Source organism: Phacochoerus africanus, chromosome 14, assembly GCF_016906955.1.
Source record: "Phacochoerus africanus isolate WHEZ1 chromosome 14, ROS_Pafr_v1, whole genome shotgun sequence".
In the NCBI taxonomy this organism is placed as follows: Eukaryota; Metazoa; Chordata; class Mammalia; order Artiodactyla; family Suidae; genus Phacochoerus; species Phacochoerus africanus.
In genome coordinates this window covers 15066677-15084997 of record NC_062557.1, presented here as the reverse complement: position 1 = coordinate 15084997, position 18321 = coordinate 15066677, and the positions used below count along the sequence as shown (strand labels likewise).

The following is an 18321-nucleotide window of genomic DNA, read 5'->3' as shown; positions in this document are numbered from 1 at the left end:
TGTCCCATGGAACACAGTGATCGATCTGGCGTTACACATACCCACTGCTGCTGTTAAACCCTCCCCTCCCAATCCATCCAAACAGTTACCGAGTACCTGCCACGTGCCAGGCAGTGTCCCAGACAGTGTCCCAGACAGTGGGGACACAGCAATAAATCCAGAAATGACACGCTTCTGCCCTCAGGGGCTGACATTCTGGGGGCTTCTCCACAGCCACGGCTCGAGTCGGACACCAGGATAGCAAGAAGGTCACTCCCGAACCCAAGCTCTGCTCTGGCCCAGACCCAGGAGGCAAAGCACCACCCCCGTGCCTGCCCTTCAGAGCTGGCGTGCTGGGTTTGGATGAGTTAGGCCGAGCTCACGCCAGCCGGGTCTTTGAGGCAAACACCACCTTTCCACAAGGTCACTGAGCACTGTCATAGAGCCTAAGGAGTTCACATGCGTCAACCTGCCCTATCCCTTAACCTCTCACCATCTATCTTAAGCTAAAAGAGGTCTGAGCAAAGACTGAGTAAAAGATGATAGAAAAAAAAATCCAATAAGGAGGAGCTCCCGCTATAGTGCAACAGGATCGGCGGCACCTTGGGAGCGCTGGGATGCAGGTTCCATCCCCGGCCCGGCACAGCGGGTTAAGGATCCCGGCGTTGCCGCAGCTGTGGCTTAGGTCTCAATTGCAGCTCAGACCTGATCCCTGGCCCAGGAGCTCCATGTGCCTCGGGGTGGCAAAACAAAAACAAAAACAAAAATCCACTAAGGAAATGTTTAAATTTATGAAAGTTGAACGAAATTATATGATGCCTAAGATTTGCTTCAAAATAAAATAATCTGGGGTGAGGAGGGGTGGAGAGGACAGAGGCTGCGTTCATAATTGTTGAGGCTGGGTAATAAACAGGAGCTCATTTATATTTCCTCTACTTCTGCGTGTATTTGAAAATTCCTATAATGTAAAGTTTTAAAATTATGGTGCATCCATATAACAGAATACTATAGTTGTAAAAATTTTAGAATTTTAACATGGAAAGATACTTAAAATATTACATACATTAAAAAAAAATACAAAACTGTACATACAGCTTGACCCTAATCATACCTTTACATGTACAGGCAGACCGTGTTTTTTCGCATTTAGCAGATACTGCTTTTTTTTTTTTGACAAACTGACAGTTTGTGGCAACCCTCCATCAAGCAAGTCTGTCAGCACCATTTTTCCAAAAGCAGCTGCTCACTTCTGTGTCACATTTTGGTAATGCTCACAATATTCTGAATGTCATGATTATTCTATTTGTTGTGGTGATCTGTGGTCAGGGATCTTTGACGTTACTACTGCAAAAAGACTACGCCTCCCTGAAGCCTCAGAAGATGGTTAGCATTTTTTAACAATAAAGTAGTCACTCATTAAGGTTTGTATGTTGTTTCTCTGGACATAATGTTCGTGCACACTTCACAGACTAAAGTATAGTGTAAACATCACTCTTTTTTTTTTTTTTTGTCTTTTCTAGGGCCACACCTGCAGCATATGGAGATTCCCAGGCTAGGGGTCTAATCGGAACTGTACCTGCCAAGCCCATGCCAGAGCCACAGCAACGTGGGATCTGAGCCGCGTCTGCAACCTACACCACAGCTCACCGCAACACCAGATCCTTAACCCACTGAAAAAGGCCAGGGACCGAACCCGCAACCTCATGGTTCCCAGTCGGATTCGTTAACCACTGAGCCACGATGGGAACTCCTAAATGTCACTTTTATATGCACTGAGAAACCTTGCTTTATTGCGGTATTTGATAGATCACGGTCCTCCCAGACCTGCCTATGTGAAGAAAATTAGAATTTTATAAATTCTAAAATTTAGAATGGATAGGCAATGAGGTCCTGTATATAGCACAGGGAACTATACCCAGTTTCTTGGGATAGACCACGATGGAAGATAATGTGAGAAAGCAAATGTATATACAGGTATGATTGGGTCACTCTGCTGTAGAGCGGACATTGGCACAACCTTGTAAATCAATTATAATTTTTAAAAAATATGAAAAATGGAAGAAATAATAAAACCCAGCTTTGAAAAGAAAATATGTTAAAATGTCAACCACATTCTCTCTCAGCTAGGGGATTATGGGGCATTTGTTTCATTCTCTTGTCTTTTGCCCTAGTTTCTGGAAAAAAACCGGGGAAGTCTCTACCTGGAAGAACTGGAGCTGCTTCTCTAGGCTCCAGAAGAATGGGTGTTTCAGCACGTGCTTTGCGGACGGGCGCTTCTGGGGGTCCATGGAGATCATCTTCTCTATTAGTTCCCGGGCAATGACGTCTTCTACAAGGAGGAAAAGAAGCCCGCAACTCGTTATCACCCGCCTAAAGCCGCAAGCACACGCCCAAACCTTCGCTGTCTGCGGACCCTCTGACCCAAGCGTCTACTGACAGGAACCCACTCCCATCACACGGAACTTAGTGCAAAGGAGCCACTGGAAAGACGCAGTGTCGGAGGCTCGGGTAACACCTTCGTGCCTCCACACACAGGGCTGCGGGCCATCCGGACACGCGGGCTGGATGCGGATCAGGGCTGGGAGAGATTCAAGATGAAGTTTAGCCTCCCCCCGCCCCTTTTTAGTCAAAACATGCTTTTTCATGTCTAGATAGGTGGTCAGGATAATCTATACAAATGTACTGGCAGGAGTTCCCGTCGGGGCGCAGTGGTTAGCGAATCTGACTAGGAACCATGAGGTTGCGGGTTCGATCCCTGGCCTCGCTCGCTCAGTGGGTTAAGGATCTGGCGTTGCCGTGAGCTGTGGTGTAGGTCGCAGACTCGGCTCAGATCCCGCGTTGCTGTGGCTCTGGTGTAGGCTGGTGGCTACAGCTCTGATCAGACCCCTAGCCTGGGAACCTCCATATGCTGTGGGAGCGGCTCAAGAACAGGCAAAAAAGACAAAAAAAAAAAGGTACTGGCCATGGTCACCAATCACTATATAACAAGATTACGCGCCTTGGTACTAAGCTGTTTTGTTTCCAGGGAAGAATAAGGAAAACGAATCCATGAGCAAAACAATGTGACTTTCAATTGTTTAGAAAGGCAGCAGTGGCTGGTCACAGGCCAATAACGACTCGGGAAACCCTGAGGTCGGGAAGAGAGACGTGTCGCCCACGTGCCTGGAGAGCGAGGACCCAGCCCAGGCCTCACCCGCTGACCGCTGGCTCACACACCAGAGTCCAGGTAATGGAGCGAGGACTTTCTGTCTCCCCCAGTGTCGGGGCAGGAAGGGACCGCAGATTATTCCACCCCCACGAGCTGGAAAAGAGACGTCCCCAAAGGGAGCTTTGCCCAGGTCGCTCTGATCATTGCGTGACCTGGAGGAAGATGGGAGCTGCTTGGCTTTAGAAGGTGGCACCCCAAGGACACCCTCCCCAGCCCCCCACCAGCTCTGGGCCGAGCGGTCAGATCACTGCGGCCCAGGGGCGAGCAGCTGGAAAGAGGGGCCTCTGGGGGCGCAGAGCCGGCACTGCCCTGGCCCCGCCCGCCCGCCCCACGGCCCACTCACCGTGCTTCTCGGGGTGCAGGCAGTCGAGGCTGTAGGCGCCCAGGAGGATGTTGGCCTGCCGCTGCAGGGACTTGCCAAAAGGGTGGCTGCCCTCAGACACCACGTAGTAAAAGACGCAGCCGGCGGAGAAGATGTCCACCGTGTAGGTCTGGAAAGAAACGCGGGCGTCAGAGGCTCCTCGGAGAGGGGGATGCTGCTGCCCCTTCCACCTCAGAGGTGTCTCGGGAGAACCGGCGGACGGGTGGCAATGGCTCAGGGCACCCTGCAGGAAAGGGGCTCTGGAGCCGACCTCCTGGGACGCTGAAAGCCCTCGACAGCTCTGCACCTCAGCATCCACGACCCCAAATGAGGATGCCCCAGGGGGCTGCTGCGAAGATGACTACATGGAAATGGTGACTCAAGCCAGCGCTCGGCTCACAGGAAGCGGCTCTCCTGTGACCTATTCGTTACCTGACCAGCATGTCACTCCTCGAGCCAGGGATTTCTGTGCATTTCGTTTGCCTGTTCACCCCCAGGCAGGAGCACGGTGCCCCCACAGGACAGGTCTTAAAACTTTGTTAATAAATAAAATAAAAACAATTTGGGGTTCAAAAACGGTCCCAGAGGAGTTCCCATCGTGGCTCAGCAGAAACGAATCTGACTAGCATCCACGAGGACACAGGTTCGATCCCTGGCCTCGCTCAGTGGGTTAAGGATCCAGCCTTGCTGTGAGCTGTAGTGTAGGTCACAGACGCAGCTCGGATCCTGTGTGGCTGTGGCTGTGGTGAAGGCCAGCAGCTGTGGCTCCAGTTCGACTCTTAGCCTGGAAACTTCGATGTGCTGCAGGTACAAGCCCTTAAGAGTTAAAAAAAAAAAAAAGAAAGAAAAAAGAAATGCAACAAACACATTGATTGGGTCCTGATTTACAAAAACCAGCTCTCTAAGAGACATCTGGGGAGCAAGCGAGGAAATGTGACTATGGATTGAATATTAGCTACCATGGAAACAGTGTGAACGGCTGAGGTGTGATAATGGTGAGCTGGTGAAGAAGCAGAATGTACTTGCTCTCAGGGAGACACCTGCTAAAGTATTTAAGGGTAAAGGGTGGGGAGGCTGCCACTTATATTCAAACGGTTCGGCCACCGATAGAAAGCAAGTGAGAAATATTGATGAATGTTGAATCCAGGTAGAGGTACAGAGTTATTCTCAGCTCTCCATTTTCTACGTCTAAAATATCTCAAAATAGAACGTTGGAAAAACAAAAACAAATTATAAAAGGGAGGGAAATTCAAAGTTTGCTTATCTCATGCGAGTTCTGATTTCCCAGGTTTGTGAAATGGGGGGAAGGTGACTGGAAGAGCAAGCGGGGAAAAGACACCTGTCCACACGCGCCCCGTTCATTCATCTCAACAGGAGACAGCAGGGAAGGTGCCAGCAGAGTGTGTAGGGAGAGAAGGAACGCCCCTGGCCAGCCGCAAGCGCTGCGGCCCCAAGCCCGGGATGGGAGGCGAGGCTCTGACCCCTGAAGGTACAAGAGGCTGGTTCCGCGGTTTTCCCCCCACTTACGGGGTTCTCCTTGCAGTCTTCGCTCAGCATCTCTGGGGCGATCCAGCCTTCTGTGCCGGGCACCCCTGAGCGGCGGCTGAAGCTGTGCCTGCCCACCGCCAGCTTCTTGCAGAGGCCGAAGTCGGAGATCATGGCCTTGATCCTGCCGTGGGCGTTGGGCATGGACAGGAGGATGTTGTGGGGCTTCAGGTCTCTGTGAACTAACAGATGACTCCATGTCAGCCCTGCCTTTGGCCTCCAGCCGCAGCGGGGATTCCCAACCAACCCGCGGCCACCTCCGAAGGTTCCGGTTTTCACACGTCTAAGTCCTCGTGTGCTTAGACACTGGGACACCAGCGATGCAGCAACGCGCTGCGACAGAGCCGAGGTCGGGAGCCCGTGGCCCGGCAGGTGGAGGCCTCTCACCGATGTTGAGGGAGTGCAGGTGGGCCAGGCCCGAGGTGGTCTGCTGCAGCAAGGCGATGGGCTCCAAGCCGAGGTGGGCGAAGTCCTTCTGCTCCACGTACTGCAAGAGACCCGAGGGCTGGTCACGGCACCTGTCCCGCAGGACTCGGCTCCTTGGCACCCCTTTTCTCTCTCTCTAAGGGAGTCGATTTTATTTAGAAAATGCCTGCCTGAAGGTTTTTGCTTTCATTAACGTTTGGTATTGGGTCAGCTCATATTCTTTGATCATATTTTAAGAGAGAAACAGGAACTTTTACTGACAGTATTCTCTGTCCAAACCCGAATTTTCCAGCAGCCTTGCTCCTGAAGTCATAGGCTAAGTTAAACAAGCAAGCAAAGCTCTGACTTCCTAGTTTACAATGAGATGATGAGAAGGCAAGGAGCTCAGGTTCACTGCCTCAGACGGGTAAACCTACAGCGAAGCCAAATGATACTGAAACCACCTGCTGCCTGAAAATCGAGCAAAAGGGGTTTGATGGATGATCTTAATGATTCGAGTCATCAACCAGCGTCTTCCAAGCCCCCACCAGCCCTGGCCAGGGACGGGAAGAAGGACCAGCTTCCTGGAGGTCATGCGGGAGAGAGGTCCCCAGGCAGCCAAGGGGACCACACGATTGAGGTCGGGGGTGATGGAAGCGTCCCGCTTTTCCCCGTTGGTGGTTTACTGGGTACACACCCTCGTCGGCATGCAGCAGACCGTATGTTAGAAACGGGTGCAGTAAGGGTGTACTGTAACCTCAAAGAAGTTAATAAAAAGAAGCAAAAAATAAATGAATAAGCTGGCAGTCCCTAAAACCACGCCCGAGGAGCCGGGCGAAGGGAGGCGGCCCTGGTGGCCCGGGGCGCCCACCTCCTGCAGAGTGGCCGCGCACAGCTCGATGGCGATGTACTGGAACTGCCGGTCCCGCTCCGTGCAGAAGTATCGGATCACGTTCGGGTGCTCGTCCGACTCTCGCAGCAGCTGGACCTCGCGGTCGGCGAAACTGAAACACTCGGGGAGGATCCTCTTGACGGCCACGCGGCGGTTGTCAAACATGCCCCTGCGGGATGAGGAGCGGGCCTGGGTCTGGGGGGCAAGCGGCCTGTGGTCACGTGAGGAGAGCCCTGGCCCGGGACGCTCCTTCTGCCAGACGCGGTGGCGGCCTCGACAGCCTCACAGCCTGGGGGCGCCTCTCCGCTGTGACCCCTGTGCCCCTGGAGCCCACGGGAGCGCCCACACAAGGGTGGGGAGGCCCAGGGCTCTCCAGTCCACTCACCGGTACACGATTGTGCCCTCGGCTCCGTGGCCCAGGACGTCCTTGGGACAGAAAGAGATTTTCCCAACCATCACCATGCTGCTTTCCTCATCTGGGACACAACAGGAGGAAGAAGAGGTTGCTTTAAACAAACATGACCTAAAGCATCTTGAGTCTAGGATGGCTACAGCTTCCCGAGCTCGGGTTAAGGGATGGGATTTCAGAGGGTTTTGTTTTTTTTTTTTTTTTTCAGGGCCGCACCCAGGGCAAATGACAGTTCCTAGGCTAGGGGTTGAATCAGAGCTGCAGCCACCAGCCTACACCACAGCCACATGGGATCCGGGCCACATCTGTGACCTATGCCGCAGCGTGTGGCAACGCGGGATCCTTAACCCACTGAGCAAGGCCAGGGATCAAACCTGAGTCCTCATGGATACCAGTCAGGTTCTTAACCTGCTGAGGCACAACGGGAACTCCCTGATTCTTTCAGAGGCTTTACACCCCAGCTGGGACCACTCCCATTCATGCTCAGGGCCACCTCCTCCCGCCCCGGCCTCCGTTCCTGCTCTGCACTAGTTACTGTGAGGATGGAAGTCTGAAGACAGGGTTCTTTACAGATCCATCTAAAGGTCTGCACCTGAAACATTCAGGTGACAACGGTGGACACGTGCAACAGCGAGACCAGGAACAGAGCCTCCAGCCTGAGACTGAGGGTGCCGAGGTCCCCGGCACTCATTCTGTGTTAATCCCCTCGGAACACAGGCCCTGACAGCTGGCCTGAGCCAACCTCCCAGGGGAACGTGGATCGACAGCTGCACTTTCATACGGGGCCACTGGCTGGCCTCGGGGATGCTCAGACTTGGCAGCCAGGGCAGCTCTGGTCGGCCGCGATTCTTAGCCCTTGAGCAGCAGGAGGGAGGGAGGGCCAAGGTGACGGGGCAGAAGCCCAGCCCCCAGAGTGGGAGAACTCGGGGAGCCCTTGGGAAGAGGGTTCATGATCTTGTGGAGACTCTCAGAATGGGCCCAGGGCCTTAGGGTCCTCAGTGGTGTTCCAATGAAAGAGGAAACGGCACCAAAACGGCCGCTGGCCTTACCCTCGTCGTCCTGCTCCAGGAAGGGGCTGATGCCCGCCTTGGAGGCAGAGCCGCTGGAGTGCAGCGAGTGGTTGGAGGCTCTGGGGGACGTGCTGGGGCTGCTGGTGCCCGAGCTCTCTGAGTACTGGCCCAACGAGTCCAGGAGCTCGGCATCCTGAGCCGCGTCTCCGGGTGGATGGAAGGGCAGCTGCTGCTGTTGCAGGAGCTGGATTTTCTCTAGTTCCTTCTGGAACTGCTGGTGCTGCTGCTGCTGGTGCATGCTCTAGGAAGAGGAACACACATCCAGGCCAGTGCCACTGCTCCCCCAGCCGAGCAAGCAGGCAGAAAGGACAGGCGCCTCTGTCAGCGGAGGCAGGGACAGTGGATGTGACAGCCCCTTACCCCCCACCCCGAGCAGGACAAGACCAGCGAGAAGGCAGAGGGGGCAAGGGCTGGAGCTCCCAGTATAACCCATGCCCCGACTGGGGGGCCTGGCAGGGGCAGCAGAAGAGGGATTGGCTGCACGTGGAGGGCTGGGCCAGATTGGGGGGGGGGGTGTTCTCTTCAGTTCTACAATTCTGAGACTTTTATAGAAGTCTCGGAATTGTTGCAAAAGTGCATCCAAACAGGAAGGATGGTTACCAGGGAGCTGAGGGCGTGGTGGACACAGGGGAGACCTGGGCTTGCTGTCTACCGTGGCTGCGTTCTTGATGGAGGGCCTTGTGCAGACCCTCAGCAACGCAGGGGACACAGCTGGGGCCAGGACTGCCCGGCCACCTGCCCACGGCCTCACCAGCCAGGAGAGGACAGAACAGGGCTGAAAGACGGGGCGCCTGGCCGAGGTCCCGCTCCCGTGGCATCACTCTGCCTGCCCCACGGGCCACCCTCCTCTAGACTATTACAGCAATTTGCTCCATCGGGGTGGGAAGTGGCAGCAACCTGTGATTATTAATTGCTACCCGCGTGTGGGAAAGTGACTGAAGGGACAGGTGTAGCAACACCCCCCTGGGAGTTTTCTAGAGGCAAGTCTCTCCTTCCCTCCCTCCCTCTCCCTCTCCTTCCACTTTCAACTTGGGTTGAAATCCTGGAAATGCCATCAACTAGCTATGTTACACTGGGAAAGTTATTTAACTTCCCAGAGTCTAGTTTCTTTATTGGAGGGTAAGGGACAGATAATAACAAGATCTGTGTGAAGTAAAAAATGAAACAACCCAGGTGGACACATTTTCACACGTGGAAGGTGCCAGAAAGAGCCCGTCATTCTCATTCCTCTGCGCGGGACAGGGACGTGAGCTCCTGGAGCACTTGTGTTCTAAGATGGTAAAGTTGCAATGCTCCAGGCATCCCGATGCACGAATACGCCTCTCGAATATTTATGCCGACCCATGACTTACTCAACTACGTAACTTTCGCCACGGATTTCCAACTAGAAAGGCAAAGGAATAACCACGCCGCCTTTTTCATTCTGATAGCTCTAACAGACAGTTTTAAAGGGCAAAACTTTAAACAGATATTCATCTATCAGGCCCAGTTTTTAAAAAGAAAGTAAAGTATTTAAAGTGATCTGCAAGCAAGGTTTACCCATCAGTTTTTACAGTCAAACTATGTTATGTAGGTATGAAACGGTCCTTTCCTGAGAAGCTAGTCTTTAATTACGATGTTTTTGAAGATAAGCAAATAATGACTTTCAAGCGGGAAAAGAAACGTGTTTGCTTGTTTGCCTCCTTCGTCTGCCTCGCTGACCCCGAGGGACGAGGGACGGACGGAGGTTCAGAGACACTGGGGCGGTGGGGGTGGGGGTGGGCGGGGAAGGGGCGGGGCCTTACCAGGGGGTAGGTGATGATGAAGGCCACCCAGCCAATGAGCAGGAAGGTGCTCAGGATGATGGTGGCCATGTCCTTGAGCATGGAGTCCACGGGGGCCTCGGGCTTGGCCGGGGCGTGAGAGAACTTCTCTTCCACATCCTGAGACACCACGGTGGGGGCGTTTTCTGAGCTCTGGTCAACCAGGTCGATAACCTTGTATGGGAGACAGTGGCTGCGTCACTGCAAAATCTCTAGCCAGGTGTAAATGAGCCGAACGATCAAGAGGAGCAGTGACTCTTCAGGAGCAATGGCTATGCTGTGAAAGGTCTTTTTAAAGCCCACCCAGAGACCACGAAGCCAGCTAACTGCTGCCTTGACTGCCTTGAGAGGCCATGCACGATGGCAGGGGTGGTATCATTACTCAGAAAAAGGGTTTTGTGGTTTTTAGAAAACACTTTAAGTTTTTATGTATTCATTTATTTTGGCCGCGCCGGTGGCATACAGGAGTTCCAAGGCCGGGGATCGAACCCAAGCCATAGCAGTGACAACACCAGATCCTTAACCCACTGAGCCACCAGGGAACTCTCAAAAACCATTTTTAGAACAATACTTTTGAAAGTGCTTTCAGATGCTATATTCTTTGGAAAATCCTCATGGAAGGCAAAAACCTCCTTTGATGATAGACTTGATGTTTGGGGAAACTCTGATACCGTAGGTTACAAGTCGAATAGAAGGTTGGTAGTCAACTTGGTGATAACATTTCACATTAAAAAACGAAAACCACACACACACACACACACACACACAGAAAGCTGTAAAGTAATAACGCAGCTAGCTTCCTTATGTTGCTTGTAAAGTTTCAATGCAACTTCAAACACAAAATCATTTATTTAAACATTCAACTGTTTTTCAAAGTTTTAAAAAAGCATCAGAATGCTTTGCTAAAGCCCAAAATGAAATCAAAGAAAGTGGAGCTTCTGCCCAAGCTCCTCAGAATCTCTAGGTCTTCAAGAAAAAGGCATTGGTTTGTTCTGAAACATCTCCGTTCCAGGTCTGCCGTTATCGGCGCCTGATGAAATGGACACGCAGTCTCCTTGGCATCCTCCCCAAGTTCACAGGTCTCACCCCCTGGAATAACCTACAGTGCCCGCCCTGCTTCCCCTCCCCTGGCCCCTTCCACCCTGGGGTGTGTGTGGCTTGGTTGGTGTGTGGGCAGCTGAGGAATGTTAGCTGAGCATGTGACCAGAAACAACATTCATTTGGTTCTATTTGCTCGAGTGTGTTTGTTTTAAAAAGTCAGCCTTAAGAGGAAAACAGACCAAACACTCTCCGACATAAACGACAGCAACATCTTCTCAGATCCACCTCTTAGAGCAATGACAATAAAAACAAAAATAAACAAATGGGACTTAATTAAACTTGAAAGTTTCTGCACAGCAAAGGAAACCCGCAACAAAAACAAAAAGACAACCCACAGAATGGGAGAAAATCTTTGCAAATGAATCGACTGACAAGGGATTAATCTCCAAAATTTATAAACACCTTCTGCAGCTCCATACCAAAAAAACAAACAACCCCATCAAAAAATGGGCAGAAGATCTAAACAGACAGTTCTCCAAAGAAGACATACAGACGGCCAAAAAACACATGAAAAGATGTTCAACATTACTCATTCTTAGAGAAATGCAAATCAAAACCACTCTGAGGTACCACCTTACACCAGCCAGAGTGGCCATCATCCAAAAGTCTACAAACAATAAGTGCTAGAGAGGATGTGGAGAAAAAGGAACCCTAGTTCACTGTTGGTGGGATTGTAAATTGGTGCAGCCACTGTGGAAAGCAGTATGGAGATTCCTCAGAAAGCTAAAAATAGAACTACCATTCGATCCAGCAAGCCCACTCCTGGGCATCTACCCAGAGAAAACCATGACTTGAAAAGACACATGTACTCCAATGTTCATTGCAGCACTATCTGCAAGAGCCAAGACATGGAAACAACCTAAATGTCCATCGACAGAGGGGTGGCTCAAGAAGATGTGGTACATGTACACAATGGAATATCACTCAGCCATTAAAAGGAAAGAAATAATGGCAATTGTAGCAACATGGATGGACTGAAAAATTATCATGCTAAGTGAAGTCAGTCAATGAGACACCAACATCAAATGCTATCACTGACATGTGGAATCTAAAAAAAGGACAGACCGAACTTCTCTGTAGAACAGATGCTGACTCATAGACTTTGAAAAACTTATGGTCTCCAAAGGAGATAGGTTAGGGGGTGGGGGGATGCACTGAGGGTTTGGGATGGAAATGCCTTAAAATTTGTTTGTGGAGATTGTTGTACACCTATAAATGCAAGAAAAGTCACTAAGTAATAAATAAAAATTAAAAGTTAGCCTCATTGCCAGATAAATATACCTCAGAGTATTTTAATGGACTTTTAAAAAGAGTCTCTGTTCAAGACTAAACGATGAAATAGGAAAATCTCAGCTACAGCCATCTCTGGGTGTTAGATTAAGGGTACTGCTTAATCTTCCTCCTTGAACTTGGATTTCCTAACTATGTAATAGCAAATGTTTGACTTAAATTAGATCAAGATTTTAGGGTGCCAGTGCTACCCAGGATCACTGTCTGCGGATCCCACGTGTTCCTCGGACCCAGTTCCCCCAGAGACGAGGGACAGCTCAGATACTGCACCCTGGAGTCTTCACCATCCATGTGATTTTCTTTTCCTTTTGCTCTGGATAAAATCTAAATCTCTAACGCGAGTTTGTCGTGATCACTGCCCCCACGTCGGCCAGCCACTCCCCTCTTCCTCTGACCCTGCCCACAGCCCGGGCACCCCCACGGCAGGGCTGCAGGAGGCCCAGCTCAGAGGCTCCCAGCCGCTGCTACCACCGGGTAGGCCTCCCTGCCGCCGACACCCATCCCGTGGGAGCCCTGGGGTCCCTGCCAGGCCGAGGAGGCCAGCGGGCCACGCCTGGCTTCATAAAGCCTCAGCCGCCCCTCTGCTCCCTCCGTCGGCTCCTCACCAGCTGCCCCGCCTGGAACCTGCTTCCTCTGCAGCCACTGATGGGAGTGGTCCCATCTCCCATTGCTCCCTGCCCATCTCCTCGGCCCAGAGCGGGCAGGCAGGGTGAGTCGGCCCCGGTCCTTGCCTCAGCTGCCTCCCTCGGCGCCCTCGCCGGCCCTCCCCGTGGACTCCCCAGGCTCCCCATGCTCCCCTTCCTCAGCTCTGTTAGCCGTCCGCGCACCCCTCCTCCCTCCTGAACCGACTACAGGCTCCGAAGGCACAGATGAGGGCTCCTGGCTGACTCCAGACACCAGGAACCCCCGGTCCACCTGCGCGCTCACCTCCTCAAAGCTCTTCTTGTCCACGTCGGCAGGAATCACGTTTTCCCGGTGTTTGGGCAGATTGTTGGGGAATCTCTCCAGCACCTTGGTAGACGCGGATAGCGGGGTTTCGTGGTGACCTGCGAGGGGAAATGAAACCTCTAAGGAGGAAGCCTCCCTGCACGGTGGTCGCCGACGGCACTCAGTGTGGGCATCGGTCACTACGCAGGGAGGCCCCTGATGCAGATGCTCACGTTCGGAAAGTGCGAGGTGGTGACCAGAGAAACCTCGGGACAGAGATCCTGTTCCTCGATGGCACAGATGCGGTGCCCTGAGTCTCATAACAGAAGTGTGCTTGTCAGGAGAAGGACCAGGGTGTGCAGGATAGGTTCAGAGCAAGAGTGGGGTGGGTAATTCCTCGTCTGGGCTCTCTGCTGGGGACCCTTCAGCGCTGCCCCCATGACATCACCCCACCGAGGGTATCAAGTTCCCATCTTGGATTAAGTCGCCTGGGTGGTGTTCTAGTCCCACCACCTCAGTGTGCGCTTCCAGCCTAGGGAGGGGTGAACACCCCCCTTAGCTGCTACATGAAATTAAAGTGGCCTTGTGATTTCAAGGGCCTCTGGCCTCAGCTCTCTTTCCTCCATGGGGGGCCCAGCACACATGCTACCCAAACTACTTCTGTTTAAAAAAGAGTAGAGTTCTGTCGTTACCTCCTTTGCCTGTTATTTGGCAAAAACAATAACCAGAAGAAAAATGGCTACAAGGAGTCAGGATGAACCACGAACAGCAAGGCCTAGACAGCTACAGAGGGAGCGCTCGGGCTCCGCTACCGCCAGGTTCCTCTCTCTGCAACACCCAGTCACACACCCCCAATAGATGTCACTGCCTTGCTGCCTCCGGGCCCCAGGGCTACTCCACGTCCCTGCCCGGGAGCCCCCAGGCCTGACTTCTCACTGTCCTGGTCCCCGGCAGCCCCGGCGCCCCCACAGGCTGCATCCCTGCCCTCTCACCTCTGGGGCTGGGAGCAGCAGAGCAGGGGAGGGGGCCACAGGAAGGGCAAAACTGATTCAAGAAAACTCCATCCTGCTCTAATTACTTGGGGCACTTGCTGGAGACAAGTGCTTCTGTGCTCTCTTGCTGACAGTGTTGACGGCGCAGAAATGGAAGGGAAGGAAAGGGGATGCGCCCGGGACCGTGCCGAGGCTCCTGGACCCACGTCCAGGCTCCAGCTCCTCACCCTCAATCCCGCCTGGGTTTTCAGCCCTTTTTTCCCCCAACCCCTCACATGCCCAGGCCAACTCCCAAGGGAATTCTTCCACAGAAACTGCTTAACTCTAAGTAGAAATAATAAGGGTGCCACCTCGCCTGGGGTCGTCATGAGAAATAAGGAAATGATTAGAAAGCGCAGTGTGCCCGACGGTCAGCGTGCAGATCACTGCACAGAGTTTACATTATTTAGTCCTGGAGTTTGGGAACATTCGTTAAATAATTACTGTGAACTGGCTTGCTAACACATCTGTACTGTTTATTTTCCTTGGCAGTAAAATATTCCAAGGTCTGAAAGACCAACTTGGACGTGAACTGAGCACAGTCAGGGCCGGGCTGAGGACGGTAACCAGTAATATTATTATTGTAATGTCCACTACTGGCCACCAGGAGGCAGCACCCTGCCACAGGGGCCCACGGCGCCAGCTCTTACCAATCAGAAGCCAGTAGTTCCTCAGATAGTTAAGCTTGTTCTTCCCTTTAAGTCCTGGGTTGAACTTCAGGTCTGTGCTGGGCGTGATCACACACTCCCCTTTGTCCCCAATGGTGACACCGTCGGTCTGGGGACCTTCCAGCAGAGGTAGAGTGCTGCCTCGGGGCTGAAAAGACAGAGCAGGAGCGAGGCTAGGGGCGGCCCTAGGCACGGGGTTCCAGGGTGGGGCTGGTCAGGGAGGCAGAGGGGGACTCAAAAGCCCCAAGACTGAGTGGGAGCTGCCCCATCTGGGGAGGTGACACCATACTGATGTCCTTTAAAACTTGGATGTCTTTTTAAAGGTGGACATCTTTTTAATTTCTTATGTCTGGGAACCGGAAAACAGGAAGGGCATGGGTGGAAATCAAAGAGGCGACTGTGAGAAGCAGACACACAGGAAGGAGCTCGCAAATGATACAACTGACCAGGCTGGGAAGCTCCAGCCCGGCGCTGGCTCGGCCACCACTGGACCCAGGCAGGTGCTGCCCTGCGAGGGAGCAGCGGATGGACTCACCGGGAAAACGAGGGATGCCAACCAAACAGCTCACACGCTGCAAGGACCAAAACAGCAGCGGGAATCATGCTGCAGACACTCAGAGACGAGCACTGCAGGCAAGCTGGCGTGGTCCCGGGGAGCTGGACCGGTCGCGAAGGAAAGAAGGGGAAGAAGGGAGGGCATTTGAAGTGGAGGCGCCGTCTGAACAAGGGCTAAGCAGGATGAACAGGGAGCTCCTAGAGCTCAGGGAGGAGACGGACTGGACGAGGCAGCCCCAGAGAGCCATCCACCATGCAGCAGACACCCACCACCGAGTGGGGCTGGCCTGAGGGGCTGTGTCCCCCAGCCTGGGGAGCTGGGACTTGAACCCGAAAGCAAAGGGGAGGAACCGGGGCTTAGGAGGCTGCTTCAGTCACGCATCTCTCCTCGCCAAGTAGAAGGTGGTACGTGTAGAAACTGTCTTTGAGGATTTAAGATCTGTGTCTTGCATCCTTAACAGCAGGATGTGCATATGTAATGCAGTCACTCTTTGTGAAAATGGAGCAGGAGTGGTTAGGAGGCTGCACCAATGAGCCCACCCATATGGACTTACCACAACGGCGACCCCCTCGTGTACCATTGAGGGCGACGCATAGAGGCTGGTGGAATATTTCCCCACATACAGGGTGGGCCTAGGAGACAAACAGATACATGCATTCTGCTGTCATTTAATTCCTGGACCCCACAAAAGGGGACTTTGGAGCAAGAAGTATCAGAGCCCCAAATACCACCCAGGAAGAACCACATTAATCCAGTTCTCTGAGCCGTGGCAGGTGAAGGCAAGGCTACTGTCCTGGGAACCGGGAGACCTGGGCTGCAGGCCCCACTGTTACCTTCGAAGGATGCACAAGCCACCTGCCCACCCGGTTTGATTTCCTCATCTGCACTAGACCAGCCTCATGACAGCCCGCACAAAGGACCAGGCGCATTGGTCACCCAGGAGACTGGACTCTGGCAAATGCCACACAGCCTCCCAGACAGCCCGACCCGTGTGCCTTGACAACCAAGTGCCACCAGCATCCCCACCATATCGTCTTGTGATTCTTAAAGATTCTAGAGGTCCTACAGAAGCCCTAGAAACAGTCAGCTGCCCTAATCTCGATGCCTGAAGCAAAGGGAAGGCACAGGAAATTCCTAGCCGGACGAGACTTCCAGTGGGTGGTCTGTCCCTGTCTGGGGCATCGGTGGCGGGGTGGGGGAGGCAGGGGGGCTGGCTTTGTCTGGGGCTGCACGTCCAGCTGGTTACTAACAAGGCCAGTCTGGGATGGGGCACCTATGCAATTCTCTGCATGGCTCTCAGCAGACACCGCACATCGGAAGGGTGCTGTTCGATTCAGAGGGCACTTCCACACACATCGTCAGAGCACAGGTCACGCTCATTTGATCGTCTCCGCAGACTCAGCAAGGCTGGGCGACCGAGTTACGGGCTGCTCATGGGGGGGCGGGGACGGAAGACACACGCTTGCTGAGTCTGAGACACACACTCCCTAACACTTTTCTCCTGATTTTTAGAGCAAATACAACTTCCAATAAAAATTCAGAAAATACGGAAAGTTAAAAGATAAATACATCTCTTGTATTCCCACCCCCTGAGATAGATCCAACTTGTACCATAGCTATGGTCCCTTTATCCCCACCCGTAACTTTAAATTGTTTTAAGTCAAGAATCTGAAGCATCAAGGGGTGCCCAGTTCTTGGGTGCTGAGGTTTCCGAAAGAGCGGGTCTGGGTTCTGCACATCCCGATGACGTGAAGGAGTCTTCTTTCTGCCCCTGGCCCTGACCCCCAGCGTGGGGCGCACCACGCGGCTGCTGCAGGACGCGAATGCCAGGGTCCCAGCGGCCCCTTGGGCCCAAGTCCCCCCACTCACGTCAGCTTGCTCTTGGCCTCCGTCTCCTTGGGGAACGGGTACTTCCACTTGGTGATGCGCCCCACCTCCCCGGACATGAAGGTCAGGTAGCGCAGGGTCTCCACGGCCACGTTGATGTGCATCACCTTCCGCAGGCCCTCCCGCTGCCAGACGTAAAAGGCCACCACGGGGGAGGCATAGTTTTGGATCCACAGGACGTCCCCGGATTCGCTGTCCACGGTCACCACCAGCCCGTCGCCATTGGACACAAAGTGGGACATCTCTGTACAGATCAGAAAAACACAGCCTGTCGCGCCTTGGCCCAGGCCCGACCACATCCTCTGCTCTTCTGGCAAGCTGCAGTCTCTCGGCGAGAGGAAACGAGCCTTCTGGAGTATTCTCAGATCGCCTCCGCGCAATGTCACTTGCCTCCAAGGAACTGGCTCGGGCCCTAGGGTATCAAGGTGCCGAGAGCTGCCTGGCTGATAAACGCAGGATGGGGTCCCTCTCCCACTTGGTGACAGCATGCTCCTCCACGCGGGAGAGCAAACACCCGGGAGAAGGGAAGCGAGAGAGGGCCTGTCAGATCCAATGCCTGGCAGCACTCCCTTCACACCTACCCGTCAGGCCGACCACTGACCCGGCCCCGGCTGACGGCAGAGGAACCGTCTGTCAGACGCTCGGGTTCCAGTGTTAAGACAGTAGAACTGGGTTTTAGTTTTCCCTTGAGTTGGAGGAATGTTTACTAGAGAAATAACTCAGGGATGAGCCAGGGAGGGAGTGGGGTGTCATGACACAAGCTGAGGGTTAATTCTGCTCCCCGTGGGCTGGTAGTCAATTCCGTCTGAGACGCAGAGGGACGCGTCAAAGCGTGTCCTCCCCTCTCAGGCGAAGCCCGCCACCGTCTCACCCGGGTCCCCTCCACGCTTGTCGCCCAGGCCCCTGCCTTCAACACCTACTCTTCAACTATTTACCACACGTCCATGGAGGGTCCAGAAGCTGGTGACCAAAGGAAATTCAGCTTTCGGGAGCCGTCGCCTCCCCATAGCTCCCAAGTACCCCCCCCCCGACCTTGCCAAGCCCCCCAGGGGGAACCTACTGTAGTCCCCGTCGTCCTCGGGCAGCGCGGCTGCGTAGTCGAAGTAGGTGGCGTTCCAGCGGAGCTCGCGGGCTTTGGTGTCGTACATGGTGATGGTGTACTCTGGGGACACACGCCAGCCTGTTACCGC

At 53.5% G+C, this 18321-nt stretch overlaps 1 protein-coding gene across 1 annotated transcript in view; it reads right to left on the bottom strand.

Annotated features, from left to right (window-relative positions):
• Nucleotides 1-18321, bottom strand: part of ERN1 (endoplasmic reticulum to nucleus signaling 1) — an 81168-nt gene that overhangs the window by 5794 nt on the left and 57053 nt on the right. The window contains exons 7-19 of the mRNA XM_047757844.1: nt 18192-18293; nt 17114-17375; nt 15798-15876; nt 14671-14836; nt 12990-13108; nt 9654-9845; nt 7849-8110; nt 6776-6866; nt 6370-6559; nt 5481-5580; nt 5076-5275; nt 3531-3678; nt 2181-2308 (exon numbers count right to left, since the gene is read on the bottom strand). Coding sequence (XP_047613800.1) covers nt 2181-2308; nt 3531-3678; nt 5076-5275; nt 5481-5580; nt 6370-6559; nt 6776-6866; nt 7849-8110; nt 9654-9845; nt 12990-13108; nt 14671-14836; nt 15798-15876; nt 17114-17375; nt 18192-18293 — 2039 coding nt within the window. The remainder of the gene's footprint in view (nt 1-2180; nt 2309-3530; nt 3679-5075; nt 5276-5480; nt 5581-6369; nt 6560-6775; nt 6867-7848; nt 8111-9653; nt 9846-12989; nt 13109-14670; nt 14837-15797; nt 15877-17113; nt 17376-18191; nt 18294-18321) is intronic.